Source organism: Hypanus sabinus, chromosome 21, assembly GCF_030144855.1.
Source record: "Hypanus sabinus isolate sHypSab1 chromosome 21, sHypSab1.hap1, whole genome shotgun sequence".
Classification (NCBI taxonomy): domain Eukaryota; kingdom Metazoa; phylum Chordata; class Chondrichthyes; order Myliobatiformes; family Dasyatidae; genus Hypanus; species Hypanus sabinus.
The window spans coordinates 37,459,840-37,478,337 of NC_082726.1; the positions used below are offsets into that span (position 1 = coordinate 37,459,840).

The following is an 18,498-nucleotide window of genomic DNA, read 5'->3' on the forward strand; positions in this document are numbered from 1 at the left end:
AAGATTGAAGGAGGCAAAGGGTGGAAATAAAGAGGACTTTAATAATAGGCTGCCAGTGAGTAGTTGTGTTCCGCAGAGGTCAGTTTTGGGTCAGCTTCTTTCCACATTCTGTCAGTGATTTGGAGACGGAATTGATGGCATTGTGGCCAAGTTTTCAGATGATGCAAAGATAGATTGAGGGGCAAATGGTGCTGAGGAAGCGGAGACTTTGCAGCAGGACTTAGACAGATTGGGGAAAATGGGCAAAGACGTGACAGAAGGAACATCGTGTAGGGAAGTGTATGGTCATGCAATTTGGTAGAAGGAATAAAGGCGTAGATTATTTTCTAAACAGGAGAAAGTTCAAAAACCTGCGGTGTACAGGATTCCCTAAAAGTTAACTTGCACACTGAGTAAGGAATGCAAATGCAGCACTAGTAACCATTTTGAGAGGACTAGAATATAAAAGCAGGGATGTAATGCTGAAGCTTTAGAAGGCATTGGTCAGACTGCACTTGGAGTATCTTGAGCAGTTTTGGGCCCATTATCGAAGAAAAAAATGCGCTGTCATTTGGAGATGGTCCAGAGAAAGTTCATGAGAATGATTCTTAGAGTGAAAGGATTAACATATCATATCAGGTATGTTTGCTGGCTCTGCGCCTGTACTCGCTTGGTTGGGGGGGTGGGCAGGGTGTCTCATTGAAACCCATCGAATATTGAAAGGCCCAGATAGAGTGGATGTGGAGAGGATGTTTCCTATAGCGAGTGAGTCTTGGACCAGAGATCACAGCCTCAGACTAGAGGAATGGCCATTTAGAACAGAGATGTGGAGGAAAGTGCATCTGTGGAATTCATTGCCACAGACAGTTATGGAGGCCAGGTCATTGACTGTATATATAAGGCGGAGGTTGACAGGTTCCTGATTAGTCAGGGTGTCAACGGTTATGGGGAGAAGGTTGAGAGGGATAATAAATCAGCCATGATGGAATGACAGAGCAAACTCGATGGGCTCATTGGACTTATTCTGCTCCTATGTCTTATGATCTTATGATACATCAGCAAGATAAAGTGTGAGAAGAATGATCATTAGGCAAAGGACAACAGGAACATCCCAGAAACGGAAGTATGAAGGTGGGGATCCAGCTGTTAAAGAAAACCTTAATCAATGGTTTTCCATTGTAACTGGATGACGTATGTAAGTAAGTGAACCAATGTTAAAAAACAAGTCAAAGGAGCCAGCTAAGAAGCTGGGTCATAAAGATTTTAAAATAGCAGATAGCTGATTTGTTGTCTTCTTGGAAATGTAGGCACCACAATAAATTCAAGAAAGTACACTGCAAGAACAGTAGTGATGGTGCTGTAAGTGCAGAAACATGTCATTCTACAAAACTCCCAGACTTGTTTCTAACATGTTGTGCCGATGATATCTCCATGCCATAACATGCTGGATGGTTCTCTTTACAATAAACACACAACACTATCAGGTTCAAAGAAAGCAATGGATCAATTATTATATGTCAGGGACTAACAAAAAGAATTAGTTGGTTATTGGGAAGTATGTTAGCCTTGATGCTTTAAGGGGCTTAGAAGGGGAAATTTACCAATCGAGTACACTTGATTTATTCCTCTGTCGGTAACCATTATGAACTAATACACAGTTTTATAACACTGTACTGATATTGGTACTGTTCTAATTTGGTTTGTATTTCATTTAAATACTTAATTTGTTACTCAGTTGAACAGTAGTTTGTCTTTTTTAAACCTTTTTAATAATTTCCATGAAACTTCAGTTAATTGGGGCAGCCACATAATTAGGCTAAAACATACTGGTCCTGATGTGTCCCAGTGAATCAGAATCAACTTATTTAAACCTGTATGCTTCAGCTTGTCATAAAAATAATCATTTGCTTTTTACTTATAGGATTAGATTGATTAGCTTCTGACTTAACATCTATGACGACTGTAAACACTGCAGCAGTAGAAGGTTGTACAAATTATTATGTAACAGAAAGTCTGTTTGGAGCATAATCCACTGGAATTTTTGATTGATGGGAAAATAGCTCACAAATTTTTTTGCCAACTGCTTGTTAACCAATATTGTTACTACCCTGTTTTATTTTAAAAAGCAAAGTAATTAATATTTAAATTTTATGTTCACTAGGCTGGATTGATTCATGCAGATATTGGTGAGTTTTTTATTGAGCCATTGGAAAAGGGCCAGAAGGCACAGGAGGAAAAGGGTCGTGTTCATGTGGTGTATCGTAGATCATCTATCAAACAAACAGCCCCAAAAGATCTCCAAATTGAAGGTATTAAAAGGATTAATGACTACAAAAAATTCCATCTTAAATGTTTTTTTTATTTAAATAATTGACTTGATTGAAAGTAAAAATATTGTTTCTTAAGTCTCTGGAATCACCAAAATGCAGTTTATTTTCTAATACTATACAATGTTAAATGTTTGTTTTATAAGACCAATTTGATTAAATACTTAATTCTGCATTCTTCAAAGTTCAAAGTAAGTTTATTATCAAAGTACATATATGTGACCTTATACAACCCTGAGATTCATTTTCTTACAGGAATTCACAGTAAATACAAAAAACACAATAGAGGCAATGAGAGACCACCCCCGATAGGACGGACTACAACCAGTGTTCAAAAGACAACAAACTGTGCAAATATAAAATGGGGAAAAAACAAAATAATAATAAATAACTAAGCAATGAATATTAAGGAAATGAGTTGTAGAATCCTTGACAGTGAGTACATAGGTTATGGGAACAGTTCAGTGATTAAGCTAGTGAAGTTAGCCCCTCAGGTTCAGGAGACTGATAGTTGTTGGGTAATAACCTGGTGGTAATATCCTGTACCACCTTACTGATGGGAGCAGTGAAAAGAGAGCATGACTTGGATGGCTGGGGTCTTTGATGATATACGATGCTTTCCTGTGACAGCGCTCATGTGGATGTGCTCGACGGTGGGGAGGGCTTTTTAATATTTTTGTTTGAAAAGTTTGGCAGCCCCCACCCCTCAAATTGATGCTGTGCATGGTTTTTACCAAATGTTTTTATTAAAGTCCAAGAAATAGACTATTTAAGGATTACTGAACATATTAAACTAAAATAACTTGCCCATGTATAAAAGGATTAAGAGCTGTTTAGATTCTCCTAAAATCATCTTTAGTTCAGAATCCACTTTCATCTGATTGTACTTCAAAGAGGGACATATGGATATTTTTGTATCATAAAGCTGTTGTATGTAACTTCTGAGAAATAGTTGAGAATATCATTTAGTGAAATCATAACTCTTTGATTCATGTATATTGGTAAGCCAGGTGTCAGTAAAAATTACATATTCAAAGACATATTGCATTTTCTTAGTACCACAACTTAAAGCTAATTTTTAAACCCAAATTCTGTCTGCCTAAATGTTTTCATGAGAAATATGTACATAATTACCTTGGTTGAAATCCAAAATTTGAAACTTTGAATAGCATAGTTACTAAGTTTGATATAAGAGCATATGAGGTCATTTTCAGAGTACAAAATAACGACAGACATTTATTCTATGTGTTGAATATACAGCAGCTATAGAAAGACAAAGCAATAAACTATTGTAAATTAGCACTTGGAGAGGAGAAATGCTCTATGTGGTTATGATGGTGCTGTGAAACACCACATACAATTTTAAACTAAACTGGCATTTGCCTCTGTTATTTGATCAATCTTTGGATTAATTGTTTGAGTCTAAGCACAATACTAATTAGGTTGTTGAGCTCTACATCACCATTATCTTATGATTCCTAAAAAGGAGGCAGGGTTCAGCTGAACAGAGAGAATGATGTTGACTGTTCATTAAGACAAATGTATGTTAGAATTCTCTAAATCAAAAGGTAAGTACTGCAAATATCTGGACTTGTATAGCATTTGGTTTAAGACGTATAGTTAACTTGAATTGTAATTGCAGTAATATTCAGTTTATTTTGTCTTATTTGTCTTTATGCTTTGCCATTGCTGGCCACATCCAATTTAAGACAGCTTGCATATTATTATACAGGTTAGACTTTGTAGGAACACACTATACAGTTCCTGGATGTTTTAATGGATGATGTGCATTGAAATGACTCTGTAACCTCATTGATTATTTACAGTGTTGATGTTATTCTGAATTTCCTGCTGCTCTCAATTTACACTTCAATCAGAGTCAAGCTATTTACATTTTGCACCTTTTGGCAGTCATGCTTATTTGATCTGTTCCAATTATTTCCAAAAAAAACTTGGAGCCTTTTCAAAAGGACATTTTTTTGATTTACCGTTGCTTTTCTCCAAATGTCTTGGTAAATAAAGTCATATTCAAGTTGAGTTTTTTGTCGTATGTACAATTACATGTGTACACAAGTACAAGGAAAAACCTACTTGGAGCAGAATCAGAGGCACACAACATCAGATACACAACGTTCACAAGAAAGACATACCTGAATTATACAAGGACAAGCACAAGTCGAACAAAAAAGGACAAGCACAAGTCGAACAAAAAATGAAGTCCATCGTATTGCAATGTGGTTATGTTGTTGTTATACTGATGTTGTGATTAGAGTTGGTTCAAGAACCGAATACAGTCGACCTTCACTAATCCAACTACCTGTAATCTGGTTCCTTCGATAATACGGCGTTGATTTCAAATTTTCTGTGCAACTGCAATTTCAAATTCCCGGGGCCACTCTACCAATCAGCGGCACATTGTTTTGGTTGCGCTAGATCTGTTCACATGTTGGCGTGCTCTTGTATGCTTGTTTTCTTGCATTTATTAATATTATTTGCATGAGGCGCAGCTGCCTGGCACCTGCCCATCTCACCCACCAACGCAGGGGAGCTGGCGCGCAGTGGGTCGGTCCACCTTCTAGCCCGCCTGCCGGCAGTCGTGCACTAACCTCCGGCGTCGCTCGGCAGGTGCTCCGTTTTCTTTTGCCTACGACCTCAGATCAGACATAGCGACCCACTGAATTTGAGCATATTACTAAGCAGAGGAAAAGAAACTAACAAGGATTCCCTCAGTAACTGTGAGTGAAGAGGGAAGAGCCCAGCGCCGAATCCCCGGCCACCTGGCGGTCACGTGAAGTGTGTATAGAAAACTTTATTTCTCTGACTTCTGCTTCTGCTCACCCAGATGTGCTGCCACCAAGATCAACAGTTTTTAAAGAAGCTGTTGTGCCAGTTTCAGCACCAGTTCCTGATGCTTCACTCATTTTTCAAGATGAAGATGTTGATGATCCGGACAACCCCACACTTGCAGACATGTAACTTTGCCTGAAAGTATATTAAATGTCTCACTTTAGAAGCGGAAGTGCTCAACTGTTCTGTATAAGTTAATTCCTGTACATTTACCTGTACCCTTTAGTTTATCTGCGCCTGTACAGTATATTACTTTATTAAAATTTCACTTGCTCCTCATTTAATATTTCTGTTTCATTATTATTTAACTTGTACTGATTTACATGATATTTTAAAGGTATGATGAGGCAGTTAGTTATTGCTTAATGTGATCCTTCTGTAATTCGGCATTTTCACTAATCTGGCACCCCTCAGGTCCCGATGGTGCCGGATTATAGAAGGTCGACCTGTAGTTAAACTATAGTTGAAGTTGTGTTGATTCTGGTGATGTGGGACTTCAGGTTTCTGTACCTCCTGCCTAAGGGTAGCTACAAGAAGATGTCAGGCTTGTCACCTTGAGACATCATGTGTAGATACTACTGATGGTGGGAGGGATGTGCTAGTGATATATTGGGCTAGGTTCTCTATTGTGCAGCATCTCACAATCCAGCGCATTCAAATTTTTGTACCACAGCATGTGTACACACATGCAACCAGTCAGAATACTTTCAACGTTATCTTGTTTATTACTTATTGTAGTGCCTGCATTGTTTTGTGCACTTTATGCAATCCTGGGTAGGTCTGTAGTCTAGTGTAGTTTTTTTGTGTTGTTTTACATAGTTCAGTGTAGTTTTTGTATTGTTTTATGTAACACCATGGTCCTGAAAAACGTCTCATTTTTACTGTGCATTGTACCAGCAGTTACAGTCGAAATGACAATAAAAAGTGACTTGACTTGATATGCTGTATATGTATTCACATGAAAGCAACAATAAGTGCAGAAGTTAATTAGAGTGTACAGTGACTGGAGTGCCATACCTTCGTAAGTTATTGTGTAGAGTGGTACAGTAGCATAGAGGTTAGCAAATCACTTTACAACACCATTGACCCAGGTACATTTCCTGCCGCTGTCTATAAGCAGTTTGTAAGTTCTCTCTGTGACTGCATGGATTAGATCCAGTTGCTCCAAATACCTCCCGCATTCCAAAGACGCATAGGTGAGTAGGTTTAATCGGTCACATGGGTGTAATTGGGTACCCTGGGCTTGTTGGGCCATAATAGTCTGTTACTGTGCTGGATCTCTAAATAAAAAATAAAGTGAAGATGGTGATGACATCCATACACTGGGCCCAGGACAGGTCATCCAATTATGTTAACAGATTCAGATCCATTAATTTATCACATGTACATTAAGACATACAGTGAAATGCATTATTTATTTTAACAACACAACCTATGGATATGCTGGGTGTAGCCCACAAGTGTCGCTACACATTCCGGTGTCAACATGGGATGCCTACAATGTTCAACAGAACAACAGCAACCCCTTCCCATCCCTCCCATTCACTCAGACGCACAAACAATCCTCCAACGCCAAGAGAGACAGGGCCTCCAGCCTCCTCCAAGCTCACAGATATCAGGCTCCAACTTCCCCAGTGAACTCGTAGACCCAGAGCCTCTGCCTTTGGGCCTTGAATTCTGGACTTACAATTGACCTTTGGATTTCGATCTTTGGTACCGACCCCAGGTCTTGATGATGACGGGACCCTGAACTCCAGGCCTTGAACCCTGGATGCTCTGATGACAGACCCAGACTCTGGACTCACCAACTCATGTACTTATACCTACTGCTTGAACTGACCTCTGATCCTGCTGATCCCACAGGGAACTTACTGACCTAGGGGAGGGTGGACTCTGGCCTGACCTCTAAATCTCCACATCCCCATCTCGAAAAGTTAACCTGACCTCTAACTTGCAACTCTGTTCCCAAAGCCATCCCTACAAAACTTAAAAATAACAACTAAGTCTAATGGAGACTGGAGGTCGGTGCCATTTTGACCAGTGTTACGTACCCCGTAACTGGGTCACTTACCAGCAAAGATAGAGAGGTCCGTTGAAGTCTGATGGTACTATTTTTAACAGTATTTATTGATAAAAATACACAAGAATAATATCAATGCAAACATACAGATAATATATGTCATCAATACTAAATTTAAAAGCGCGGGTATAATAATAATCAGTAAGAAATAGCTCTATCGTTGTCTAGGGGATAATGTATTGTCCGATGGAAATATAAAAGTCACTTTAGTTAATTCAAGCTGCAGCTTTCTGGTTTGAGAGAAAGAGGGGTTAAAACTTGCCCAGTCCTTTTATGATGTCAATCCTTCGAGAGTCGTTGGGGGTTGATTTCCCCGTTGTTACCTAAAAACCGTACTTCCGTGGTAAAGGCACACCGATTCCGGGGCAAATGGAAACGGACGCACGTGGCCTTCCCACCGGCTTTTGCTATTATGGGATCGCTAGCGTTTCTTCTGGTGCGTCTGAGGGGCTGTTCCCACAGACCCTCTTTTTATACTGACTCACAAGGTCTCAGATGTCAATCAGGTTGGGATGATGCAATCCCTCCACCAACCTCCCCCCTTGGTTCATTGCCTGGGGCTTCGATGCATTGTACAGAATGCAATACACAAGTCCGTCTCCAAGAGACAATAGCCGGTATCAATGGGTCTGCCTTTCGGAGGCCAGGACACGTTCCAATTCTTTGTGGATTCTGCATGTCTTTCTCTCATTTCCTGGGTCTCCTGAACTGACTTAATAGTGATCTTGCGATTCTCACAAAGGAGGGGGCTACCCCGTACCATTCATAACACCAGAACATCCAGGAATTTTAAATTGGTGGCCCTCTCTATTGCCAATCCACCGATGTTGTCTGATGTGTTTTTGTTCTCCTCCTACCTGAAGTCAATGACCAGTTCTTTAGTTTGCTGATGTTGCTATACCAATTAACCAGGTATCCTATCTCACTCTTACACACGGATTCTTCAGCACCTGTAATGCATCCAAAAACTGTAATATAATTGCGAAAACATGCTTGTTTTCTGCCCAGCCACAATAGCATAGCGTATCAATGACTTGCCATGAGTTGGAGTCTAGTTCACTATTCACTTGCTCTGCTGCCAGGCTCTGTATTGTATATAATATAAAAAAGAAGTCACAAGAGCCTTGTAGATTGAAAGACGACTTCACCGAGCACCTTCTCTCCACCTGCCATCATTTGGTTTTTTGATGACCAATAGCACAGAGGTACTGCAGACGCTGGAAATCTAGACCAATACACACAATGTGCTGGAGGAGCTCAGCAGGTCAGGCAGCGTCTATGGTTGGGAATAAACAGTTGACATTTCAGGCTGAGACCCTTTATCAGGACTGGAAAGGAAGGGGAAAGAAGTCAGTTAAGAAAGAGGGGAGGAAGGAGTACAAGGTGACAGTTGATAGGTGAAACTGGAAGAGGGTAGGGTTGATTAGTGGAAGAGATAAAGGGCTGGAAAAGAGGACAGAAGACCATGGAAGATAGGAAAGGGGAGGAGCATCAGATGGGCAGTTAGAAAAGAAGCTGTAAGAGGGAAACAGGAACGGGTAATGGTGAAGTGGGGAGGGAACAATTACCAGAAGTTCAAGAAATCGAACTTAGTAGAGGAGACCATGGACTAACATGATGGAATGAGGGTGGGAAGTAGAATTTAGATAGTTGGCCGTTGGGAAATCATGCCTTTCGTGGCAGATGGAGAGAAGGTGCTCGGTGAAGTCATCTTTCAATCTACAGGGCTCTTGTGACTACTTCTTTTGTGTCAGATTTCCAAAGCAGTCATCATAATTCCACAATATCTTTCTATATCAATAAAATTTAAGCCTTGCATACTAACTGATCTTCGTATTCTTTGCCTGCCACTCCCCCCCACCATTGGAATCTTGGTCTGCAAGCAAAGTTCAGAGTAAATGTATTTCACTCTATTCAATTCTGAGATTCATTTATTTGTGGGCATTCACAGTATATGGAAAGAAACACAATAGAATCAATGAAAAACCCCACACAAGACAGGCAAACGACCAATGTGCAAAAAGCAACGAACTCTGTGAATACAAAAATAAAAAAAAACACAATAATAACATGCAGTAAGCAGCATCAACCCTCCCCCCACCCACTTATTCTAGCAGAAACCACCAGCCCTCCCACCACCCATCATGCAAGCTACAGCAAAGCCCCAAAGAGAGACCCTCTACTGTCCATCGATAACTACTGTTCTTCCCAAGTTTGACTTCCCTCAGGCTCTCTCTCCTTTGTTAGCGAGAGAGAGATATCACTCCTTCCACAGCGAGAGGAGAGACAAGCAGTCAGTGTTTCAATGTTACGATCTGTAGCACTGCTTTTATTTCGAGTTCTCCCAACTGAAGAGTAAGCTCTCACTCGCCTTCGAAAGGGAGAGAGTAATCACCTGAATGTAAAAGCCTCTGACAGCTGTACTCACTGTCTCGATGGCTGTGGCTCCCCACAGTGCTGCTGTTAACGACACTGGTGAGAAATCAGGTCCACGGGTCCGCACTCCGAAGGTACCCATCTTCCAAGCCACTCCTGGAGATTTGAAAGTGCGGCCAATTGGTGAGTTCCGAGAACGGGAATGTGCTGCCGTGGAGAACCGCAGTTTGAGTGCAACTGTAGATCATGGACTCTTGACAGGATCCCAGCCACCTTGAAAAGGAAAACAGTAATATAAGAAGAAGAATTTAAACTGTTCCATTGATGGGCTGGGAGAAGTCACCCTCTGGCAGGGAGTGTTATACCTGTGATGGACTGGGCCATATCCACTGCTTTTTGTAGGCTTTTCTGTTCAAGGGCACTGGTGTTTCAATACTAGGTCATGTTGCAAGCAGTCAGTAAACTTGCCACCACATATCTACACATTTGTCAACATTTTAGATAACATGCCAAGTCTTCGCAAATTTTTAAGAAATGAGGGGTTCTGTGTGTTTTCTCTGTAATGGCATTTGCATGCTAGACCCATTATAGATCCTCTGAAATGATAACACTGTGGAATTTAAAGCTGCAAGAGAACAGTTTCCGCATTCACTTGACTCCACCTCTGCTGTATTACTACTGATTATACTGTCAGTTTCCTCTGCAGTATAGGTGATTATTTAAAAATCCAATACATAGTCCTGTATCTTCATTAACAGTTTGTAGCTAAGTTTCTTTTAATTTTCAGAATGTTTTTTTCCTACAATTATCTTTTTTAGATTTGAGTTGAATCTCTGAATAAAATGTGGTGAATCATTGTCAGCATTGCATGATACGTTCATCCTTTCACAAACATCGGGTAATCCAGGCCTCTGTGATGTGAGTTCTGGCCCACATTTAGGGCCATTGCCTTATGCTGCTAAAGTGAGTTGATTTCAAGTTCTTTACTATTAGTTTCCAAATCAGACATGGCCTTTGCCGTTATCTATCCAAGAGATTTTGCCTGGATCTCTTTCGTTTTAGTTTGTTTCCATTGTTCTTTCATTTCAGTATATGTGAGCAAGGAACATTTATTCAAATATCACATTTCATCCTGATGTTTTATTGAATCTGGCTTTATGTTGAACTTTTATGAAGGTGAACACAATATATGGTAGCATATACATAACTTTGATAATAAATTTGCTTTGAACTTTGATATATAGACAGTAGTATCTCAGTGATAAGATATGGGTATCATTACTGTTGATTGAGTGCATAGGGCAATAGAACAATCTTGCATTCTTTGAAGTAGCTCTGGGAAAAAGCCTCTGACTATCCACATTGGTTAGGCATTGTGTATAAAAGTCAGGAAATGATATTAAATCTGGCTAAAACTTTGGTTCGGCCACATTTAGCGTATTGTGTGTACATCTCGTCACCACATTACAGAAAGATTGTGGAGGCTTTGGAGAGGGTTCAGAAGTACCTGGATTAGAGAATATTAGCTGTAAGAAAAATCTGGACAAAATTGGATTGTTTTCTCTGGAGTTTTGGAGGGTAGAGTGGCCTGAAATTAGGAGACATAGGGTTGATTGTTTTGCCCATTGTAGAAATGTCAGATATGAGAGGGCATAGCTTTAGGTTGGGGAGGTGGAGGTTTAAAGGAGATGTACAAGACAAGTTTTTTTTTAAATGCTGGAACAAGCTGCTAAGAGTGGTAGTGGAACCAGACATCAAAGTGGCATTTAAGAGACATTCAGATGAGCACGTAAACTGGCAGGGAACAGAAAGTTATGAATCATGTGCAAGCAGATGTGATGAGTTTAATTTGGAATCATGATTGGCACAGACATTATAGTTGAAAGGGCCTTTTCCTGTATCATACTGCTCTATGTGTTCTACAAGTACCCGTGCTCAAGAACTGATCTGAAAAGGGAGCTAGTGTGCTAAAAAAAATAACTTGCAAGGACTGTAAATGTGAGATGTAAAATAGCATGCTGGTTTGATTTTAAAAAAGACAAATGTAGGTACCTTGCAGTCAGATGGGTGGACAATATTGTAATTGGGAACAATAAATCAGCAGAGCAATTAAACAAATAATTTGGTTCTCTCTTCATGAAAAATGAGCAATATGGAACAGTGAAAAAGGGTATTGGATCAGAAATTAAAGATCACCATCACGAGGCAGTCTAAGTATAGTTATGATACACCAGTAGGTGGAAACATTTGTTAGATACACTAGTGAAATTTAAGAGACTACTAGACAGGTGTATGGAGGAATTTAGGCTGGGGTTTATATGGGAGGCAGGGTTTAAGGGATGGCACAACATTGTGGGCTGAAGGGCCTGTACTGTATTGTTCTATGTTCTATGAAACATTGATGGGAATTGTAGGGTTGCAAACAATAGTGGTAATGTGGAGCAGAAAGCCTAGAAAGTTGTCAGAAAAAAAGTTTAGAATTCAACTAAAATGGATAAATAGTTTAAGAAAGAAACATCACAATTTGCTTTTACAGCTCTTGGAAATTATTGCAAAAGGCTCTATAATTTTGTAAACAAAAAAGGGGGCAAATGTATATCCTTTATAATCAGAAATTAGAGAATGGGAGCAAAGGGAAAGAACAGTTAACCAAATACTTTAGTTATGACTTTATGTAAGAGGAAACAAATAACTTCCCAGAAATGTTAAGGAAAATGAAGAATTAATGTGATATTAATAACAAAAAGTGTTGGAGAAAGTAATAGGATTGAATCTCTAGAATTAATCATCTGTATCAGGCTACAAAATGAGGTGGTCCAGTCCTACAGATTGGAGGAAATCAAATGTAATCCATGTATACATATGCATACATGTATGTATTGTATATATGTAATCTATCTATCTGGGAGGCAGATGCAGCACTATAAAATGTAGGAAAAAGCAGTTTGTTAGGATGTCATAAAAATGAGACTTGGAAAGTATCAATGGAAATAGACATAGCTGACATGAATTTAGCTACAGTTGAAGTCAGAAGTTTACATATACTTAGGTCGAAGTTATTAAAACTCATTGCTTAACCCCTCCACAGATTTCATATTAGCAAACTATAGTTTTGGCAAGATGTTGAGGACATCTACTTTGTGCATGACATGAGTAATTTTTCCAACAATTGTTTACAGACAGATTATTTCACTTTTAATTGACTATAGTCACAATTCCAGTGGGTCAGAAGTTTACAAACAAAATTAAAAGAAATCAGCCAAGACCTCAGGAAAAAAATCGTGGATCTCCACAAGTCTGGTTCATCCTTGGGAGCAATTTCCAAATGCCTGAAGGTATCACGTTTGTCTGTACAAACAATAGTACGCAAGTATAAACACCATGGGACCATGCAGCTGTCATATTGCTCAGGAAGGAGACACATTCTGTCTCCTAGAGATGGATGTACTTTGGTGTGGAAAGTGCAAATCAAACCCAGAAAAACAGCAAAGGACCTTGTGAAGATGCTGGAGGAAACCGGTGGACAAGTATCTATGTTCGCAGTAAAACGAGTCCTATATCAACATAAACTGAAAGGCTGCTCAGCAAGGAAGAAGCTACTGCTCCAAAACCACCATAAAAAAGCCAGACTAGAGTTTGCAAGTGCACTTGGGGACAAAGATCTTACTTTTTGGAGAAATGTCCTCTGGTCTGATGAAACAAAAAATTGAACTGTTTGGCCATAATGACCATTGTTATGTTTGGAGGAAAAAGGGTGAGGCTTGCAAGCCGAAGAACACCATCCCAACTGTGAAGCATGGGGGTGGCAGCTTCATGTTGTGGGGGTGCTTTGCTGCAGGAGGGACTGGTGCATTTCACAAAATAGATGGCATCATGAGGAAGGAAAATTATGTGGATATATTGAAGCAACGTCTCAAGACATCAGCCAGGAAGTTTAAGCTCAGTCGCAAATGGGTCTTCCAGATGGACAATGACCCCAAGCATACCTCCAAAGTTGTGGCAAAATTGCTTAAGGACAACAAAGTCAAGGTATTGGAGTGGCCATCACAAAGCCCTGACCCCAATCCGATAGAAAATTTGTGGGCAGAACTGAAAAAGCGTGTGCTAACAAGGAGGCCTACAAACCTGACTTAGTTACACCAGTGCTGTCTGGAGGAATGGAACAAAATTCCAGCAACTTACTGTGAGAAGCTTGTGGAAGGCTACACCAAACGTTTGACCCAAGTTAAACTGTTTAAAGGCAATGCTGCCAAATACTAACAAAATATATGTAAACTTCTAACCCACTGGGAATGTGATGAAAGGAATGAAAGCTGAAATAAATCATTCTCTCTACTATTATTCTGACATTTCACATTCTTAAAATACAAACAGTAAATTAGTGATCCTAACTGACCTAAGACACGGAATGTTTTCTAGCATTAAATGTCAGGAATTGTGAAAAACTGAGTTTAAATGTATTTGGCTAAGGTGTATGTAAACTTCTCACCTCAATTGTATGTTATTATGCTTTAACATACCACTGAGGAGAGAAAAACATTGTGATATAAGCATTTATGTATATATATATCACACAAGAATGTTGGATGACAAGTTACAAGGAGGATGCATTCAGGTTTCAAGGCAAGTTGAGTGAGTGAATACATGACAGATCTTGTATAATGTGAGTAACTATGAAGATATCCATTTCAGCATGGGGAAAACAAAGGTGGGGTTACTTAAATAGTGATAGTGGACTATTGATTACACACAGGTACTTAGATGCACTTGTACATCCAGATCCAAGATCCTACCAAGAAGCAAGCCATCTCCCAACCTAGCCATTTGCCGGCCCTAATCAAACATTTCCTGCTTGACCAGCATGTGGTAGAGTCTGGGATGTTGGCTTCATCAGCCATCTCAGAATCATGGAAATTGAATACAGTGGTGCTAGAAAGTTTGGGAACCCTGTAGACTTTTTTCTATTTCTGCAGTGATATGACCTAAAATGTGATCAGATCTTCATGCAAGTCCTAAAACTAGATAAAGAGAACCCAATTAAATAAATAACATAAAAACATTATACTTGTTAATTTATTTATTGAGAAAAATGATCCAATCTTACATGTATCTCTTGGAAAAAGTATGTGAACCTTTGCTTTCAGTAACTGGTGTGACTACTTTGTACAGCAATAACTTCAACCAAACATTTCTGGCAACTGTTGATCAGTCCTGCACATCAGCTTGGAGGAATTTTATGCCATTCCTCCTTACAAAACTACTTTAGCTCTGGGATGTTGGTGGGCTTCTTTGCATGAACTGCTTGCTTCAGGTTCTTCCACGACATTCATATAGGATTATGGTCAGGCTTTGACTCAGCCATTCCAAAACATGAATTTTCTTCTTTTTAAACCATTCTGCTGTTGATTTACTCTTGTCTTTTGGATCATTGTCTTGTTGCATTATCCAACTTTTATTAAGCTTCAGGTGACAGACTGCTTCCCTGACATTCTCCTGTAAAATGCCTTGATACAATTTTGAGTTAATTGTTCCCTCAATGATTGCAAGCTGTCCAAACCTGAGGCAGCAAAGCAGCCCAAAACCATGATGCTCCTTCCACCATGCTTCACAGTTGGGATGAGGTTTTGGTGCTGGTGTGCAGTGCCCTTTTCCCTCCAAACATAGCAGTCTGCATTTCTGCCAAAAGGTTCAACTTTTGTCTCATCTGTCCACAGAATATTATACTAGACGCATTGTAGAGCATCCAGCTGGTCTTTTGCAAATTTGAGACATGCAGCAATGTTTTGTTTGGTGAGCAGTTGTTTCCTCCTTTGCATCCTTCCACGAACATCATTCTTGTTCAGTGTTTTTCTTCTAGTGGACAGGTGAACAGAGACTTTAGCAAGATCCAGAGATTTCTGCAGGTCCTTTGCAGTTACCCTTGGTTCAGTTTTCACTTCCATCAGTATTGTACATTGTGCTGTTGGTGTGATCTTTACAGGATGCCCACACCTAGGAAGAGTAGCAATAGTAATGAGTTTCCTCCATTTGTAGACATTTTCTCTTAGTGTAGGCTGATGAAGGCTCACGTCTTTAGAAATGCTTTAGCAGCCTTTTCCAGCTTCATGTATCTCTACAGTTCTTCTTCTATGGTCCTCTGAAAGTTGTTCTGATCGAGGCATGGTGCACATAAACACTCTAGAGAAGAGTAGTCTCTGTCAGCAACCTGACTTTGTGTGTCTTTTTCATAGGGCAGGGCACCTCTACAACCCACACCTCCAATCTCATCTCATTGATTGGAACATCTGACTCCAAGAAGTTTTTGTAGAAGGCATTACCCCAGAGGTGTACATACTTTTTCCAACATATACATGTGATATTGGGTCATTTTTCTCAATAAATAAATGAACAAGTTCTGTATAATATTTTTGTGTTATTTTTAAAATTGGGTTCTCTTTATCTAGCTTTAGGATTTGTGTGAAGATCTGATCATATTTTAGGTCATATTTATGCAGCAATAGAGAAAATTCTAGAGGGTTCATAAATTTTCTAGCACCACTGTAGATCAAATTATCCTTGATCCCAAGGAATATGAAGAATAATAGCCCATGTACATTTGAAAACTTAATGAATGCTTTTGCATCTTTCCATGTTGTTGGCATCATCTAAATTTAATAAAATAACCAATTAATAATAGTCCAGAAAAATATACTCCTCTGTAATCCATGTTTCTCATTTCTTCCCTTCACCTTTCCTGCAGCGCCCACCTCCACACCCCTCAAACTATTTCCTAAATTTAACTGGATGTTGGCTATCCAGGGAGGCATTTCTAAGACCAATCAACTTAAACACAGCAAGTTAAATCCCCCAACCCCAAACAAACAAATGCTGCAGTGGTCTGCAGTGCTGAATTGAAATTGACTATGAATGTACTATTAGTGCACTGCGGACCTTGGTTACCTATACAGTTGTATCGTAGTTGAAAAAGAAAACAAAGTATTACTTACATAAGGTTTTTTTTCTTGCTGGGTTTTATTACATTTAATTTTGAGCATTTTAAAAACAACCTGCAAGCAATTACTGTTTGTTTTGGGGCTGGGAATACATCTGTTTACTTTATAATGTCTGGCAAAGAAATTCATAATCATTCTATCAAACACAGGCAGGTGGGAAGTTTTGCTATTTATCCTGCCAAAAACAGCATTAGGAACCAAACTATTTTCTCCATTCTTCTGTCTTTTAATGAAACCAACATTTGTTAAAAATCTCTCCATGGCCTTCTCCACTACCATGATGAAGCCAAACTCAGGTTGGAGGAGCAACTCCTCACATTCTGTTGGGTAGCTCCCAACGTGATAGCTTGAATATCGACTTATAACATAGAATACTAGAGCACAGTTCAGGCCCTTTGGCCTGCGATGTTGTGACAACATTTTAATCCATCCAAGATGAATCTTACCCTTCTCTCCTACATTGCCTTCCACCTTTTTTCAATCATTCACGTTTCTTAAATGTTCCTAATGTGCCTGCCCCTATCACTGCACCTGAGAGGCAATCCACTCAGCCACTACTCTTGGTAACAAAAAAAAAAGACTTACCTTTGACATTCTCCCTATACTTTTCTCCAATCATCTTCAAATTATGCTCCCCTGTATTAGCCATTTGTGTCCTATGAAAAAAGTTTTTGGCTGTTCACTCAATCTTTTCCTCTTGTCATCTTGCACAGCACAATCAAGTCACATTTTGTCCTCCTTCACTTTAAAGAGAAGTCCTAGTTTGCTCAACCTATCCTCATAAAACAATAAGATTTCTCTAACTTCTAGTAGTTTCTATCCCCTCTTTTTCTCTTTTCCCATTCCTCATTCTGATTATCTTCTCACACCCTTTCTTCTTCTCACCTGTTTATCACCTCCCTCTGGTTCCCCTCCTTCCCTTTCTTCCATGGTCCATTGTTCTCTCCTATAGGAGTCCTTTTTCTTCCGCGCTTTGTCTCTTCCGTCTTTCCCCTACCAGCTTCACCCACACTGCCAGCCACCCACCTTTTCCCTCACTTAGTTTCACCTATCACCTTCCAGTTTATACTTATTCCCTTACCACCACCTTCTTAATCTGACATCTCCTTTCCAATCTTGTTTGAAAGTCTTGGTTTGAAGCATTGACTATATATTTCCCTCTGTAATGCTGCTTGACTTACTGAGTTCCTGAAGCATTTTGTTAATGCATTCTTCAAGATTTCCGGCATCTGCAGAATCCTTTCTGTTTGATTTGTTAAATGCTGTTTCCAAAATAAGGCAACTCCTTATAAGGGAACCCAAGTTCCCTAAACTGAGAACTCAGGATATTTCAAACTTTACAACCATCTGGAAGTTTGTTTCAATTAATTGGGCATTGCATGAAAGGATTAGAGTTTATTAAAATATATACAATATTTAAAAAATGTTTCTATCATCCAAATTGAGAATGCTTTTGCATTTCCTTTGCTTAATGAAAAGCTGCTTAATGAAAAGCTACTTAAACAGATTGCTTTTATATAGGAAATCAAAATACATTGCTGTACACCTTCTCCCAATTTTAATAGTTTGGTATTTAATATGTCTGGCTTTTTTAGCATATCACTTAAAATATCATTGTATTTTTCCCTTTTTCCGTGTGATATTCTGTGATGTAACCAGAATGACATTAAATTGGTTAAGTCCACTTGTCTGGTAAATGGAAGATGGTATTGCTTGGCATAGGTCATGCTTGAGTCAGAGGTATTGACTGAATTGATGTTTTTTTGTTAACACAGTATATTAAGAAATCTGGGAAAAACTTGAGTGTCTGGATTTGTATCATAGTTCATAATCTTACTATATTGAGGGAGCAGACTTCTGGGTCAAAATGACCTCTTCCTGTGCCCATGTGAACTTA

The 18,498-nt window shown here is 39.3% G+C and overlaps 1 protein-coding gene across 2 annotated transcripts in view; it reads left to right on the plus strand.

The window, feature by feature from the left end:
• LOC132378970 (A disintegrin and metalloproteinase with thrombospondin motifs 14) overlaps positions 1 to 18,498 on the plus strand; it is a 201,435-nt gene that overhangs the window by 39,569 nt on the left and 143,368 nt on the right. For both annotated transcript variants that reach the window (XR_009507247.1, XM_059946364.1), the window contains exon 3: positions 2,141 to 2,288. Coding sequence is in view for 1 of the 2 variants with exons in the window: in XM_059946364.1 (XP_059802347.1) it covers positions 2,141 to 2,288 (148 nt within the window). In the remaining variant the exon portion in view is untranslated. The remainder of the gene's footprint in view (positions 1 to 2,140; positions 2,289 to 18,498) is intronic.